The sequence below is a fragment of the Strix uralensis genome, chromosome 2, assembly GCF_047716275.1.
Source record: "Strix uralensis isolate ZFMK-TIS-50842 chromosome 2, bStrUra1, whole genome shotgun sequence".
NCBI lineage: Eukaryota > Metazoa > Chordata > Aves > Strigiformes > Strigidae > Strix > Strix uralensis.
The window spans coordinates 54,583,136-54,585,507 of NC_133973.1; the positions used below are offsets into that span (position 1 = coordinate 54,583,136).

At 56.5% G+C, this 2,372-nt stretch overlaps 1 protein-coding gene across 1 annotated transcript; it reads right to left on the reverse strand.

Moving 5' to 3' along the window:
• Positions 1 to 296: 296 nt before the first annotated feature.
• On the reverse strand, positions 297 to 1,947 carry TMSB4X (thymosin beta 4 X-linked). Its single transcript, XM_074858794.1, has 3 exons — positions 1,826 to 1,947; positions 1,127 to 1,240; positions 297 to 756 (listed from the first exon to the last, which is right to left on the reverse strand). Exons 2-3 carry the CDS (start codon positions 1,224 to 1,226, stop codon positions 722 to 724), a joined length of 135 nt encoding a protein of 44 aa, XP_074714895.1. The 5' UTR covers positions 1,227 to 1,240; positions 1,826 to 1,947; the 3' UTR covers positions 297 to 721.
• Between the last annotated feature and the right edge of the window lie 425 nt (positions 1,948 to 2,372).

The window sequence follows — 2,372 nt, forward strand, 5'->3', positions numbered from 1 at the left end:
AACGAAGCCAGATTTTTTGCCTTTATCAATCTCTACATTAAAGAAATATTTAAAGTGATATACTCACATGGAAACAAATTACAAGACATGCAATTTTTTACTGAAATTTGTCTAAAAGTTAGCTTCAAGGATCGCAAATTTATCTATTGCTGAGAGCACATACTGAAAAAAATGCGAATGGTGATTTGAGGTTTGAGTCATCTCCAAAGGTTTTATAGTATCCCATGTCTCAGTACCGGCTTTTATGCTTCATATCCTTTGATATAGTTCTCCAAATAGAGGACATAAATACCATCCAGGTTTTAAAACATTTTATTTGCATATTAAAAAAATTGTGCATTCCAATAATTAAAATCATTTGAACAAAAAAAAAAAATGGCACTCGATTAACTGCATTTTACAGCTCGCAGGACCTTGGTACAGCTTTGCATTTATTCGTGTGTTACTCTAGTTTACTGTAGTCCCACCCAAGTTCTTCTTTCATCAACATGCAAGCTCTTTCATGCCACCAGGACCAAAGCCAGACAGGCAGAGGGAAAGGCAGCGCCTTCATTCAGTGTCAGTAGTTCTCTCTATTCTTTTGATGTGAAAGGGGCAGTACAGTCATTTTAAACTTTATCCAACCTCTTTGCATCTTACAAAGTTAAACAGCTAAAAGAAGTAAAATAAGAAGGCAATGCTTGTGGAATGTACAGTGCATAATTTGGAAGGGCAGATTTCATTACGATTCACCCGCTTGCTTCTCCTGTTCAATTGCTAAAATGGGGAAAAAAAACAGAAAAGAGAAAAAAAATGAAGATCCAGAACCTGAAATGCATTCACATCTCAATTCCTGTAATTTGTAAAAATATGTGTGTGTGTGTGTATATATACCAAAATAGAAACGTAAATAATTGTAAACTAAGCGCTGCTCCGCGGTGGGTTCAGGCTTTGGCTGCCTGGCACAGCCACAGCCGTGTATCCTCCCTCACCCGCACCCGCCGCACCCCCGGCTCCCCGCCCGCCGCCCCTCTTTGTCTCCTCCCGCCTCCCTGCCTGCTTCCCTCCCTCCCTGCCTGCCTCCCTCCCGCCCTGCCTGCCTGCCTCCCTCCCTCCCTGCCCTTCCCCGCCGCCTGCCCGCACTCACTTTCTTTTGAAGGCAGCGGGTTTTTCTCTTGCGTCTCTGTCTTCTTCAATTTGGACTTGTCAAATTTCTCGATCTCGGCCATGTCTGGCTTGTCGGACATGTTGGCAGGTGACTCTGCGCACACAAGGGAGGAGCCCGTTACCCCCGGCGAGGGCTCCCCGGCCCCCCCGGCGCCCCCTCCGCCCCGGGCCGCACCCGCCGCACCCAACCAGGGGCAGCCGCGCCGCCGCGGGAGCCCAAAACGCAACCCACGACGAAAAAAAAGACTCTTAATCCCCGGCAGATTTAAACATAATGACAATTTTAGGAAGTCTTAGTGTAATCCAGCACCAGTGGCAGCGCAGCTCGTCACCAGCCGCCGCCGCGGGCAACTCCCAGTATTTGCGCGCTGCGGAGTACAATAGAGGGGAGGCGCCCGGCGCCGACCGCGGTTTTAACTCGTTAAGGGAGAATTAATTAAAAAAATGAAGCCCTGGGATGGCAACAGAGCCGGTTTGCGGCTCGCACGCCGCCGCCCTGCAGCGGCGCGGCCCCCAGACAATACACCCCCCTCCAGACAATAGCTCCCCCCCCCCCTCCGGACAATAGCCCCCGCGCCCTGCCCTGCCCGCGGTCCCTCCCCGGGCTGGGGCTCGTGCTGCCCGCGCTGGGGGACCCGGGGGGGGTGGGGGGGGGCGGGGGGGGGGCAGCGGGACCCACCGGTGTCTCCGCGCGGTGATGCTCAGCCCCGCCGCTCGCTGCTGCCGCCGCTCCGCACGCCAGTATAAAGGGCGCTCGCTGGCGGGGCGGTTTTATCCCCGCGCCTATGCAAATGACGGTGATGTCACCCGCTAACCATTTTGCCGCTTTCCGCCTTTTTCTCTCTCTTCCCCCCCCCCCTCTTGCTTCCTTCCCCTCCCTCCGCCGCCCAGCTCTCCTCCCCCCGCGCACACGCACACACACAGCTACACACGGACACACGCGCACGCCCTTAAAGCCGAAAATCGCTCCGGTCCCGGTGCCGTGGCGACACCGGCCGGAGGCACCCCGGGACGGCCCGGGGGGGGCGGCCGCTGCCCCTGCCCCTGGCTCCCCGGCCCCTGCCCGCTCTGCCGGGGCGCCTCCGGGCGGGGGTCGGCAGGGGCGGGAGCGGGCGTAGGAGGGGGGCCGGGGGGCAGGGGACAGGGGGACGGCGGGGCGGGGGGGCGGTGGCAGCCGGCGGCCGCCTTCCGCAGCGGCGGGCTCTGCGCTCGGCTTGAGCCGTGCG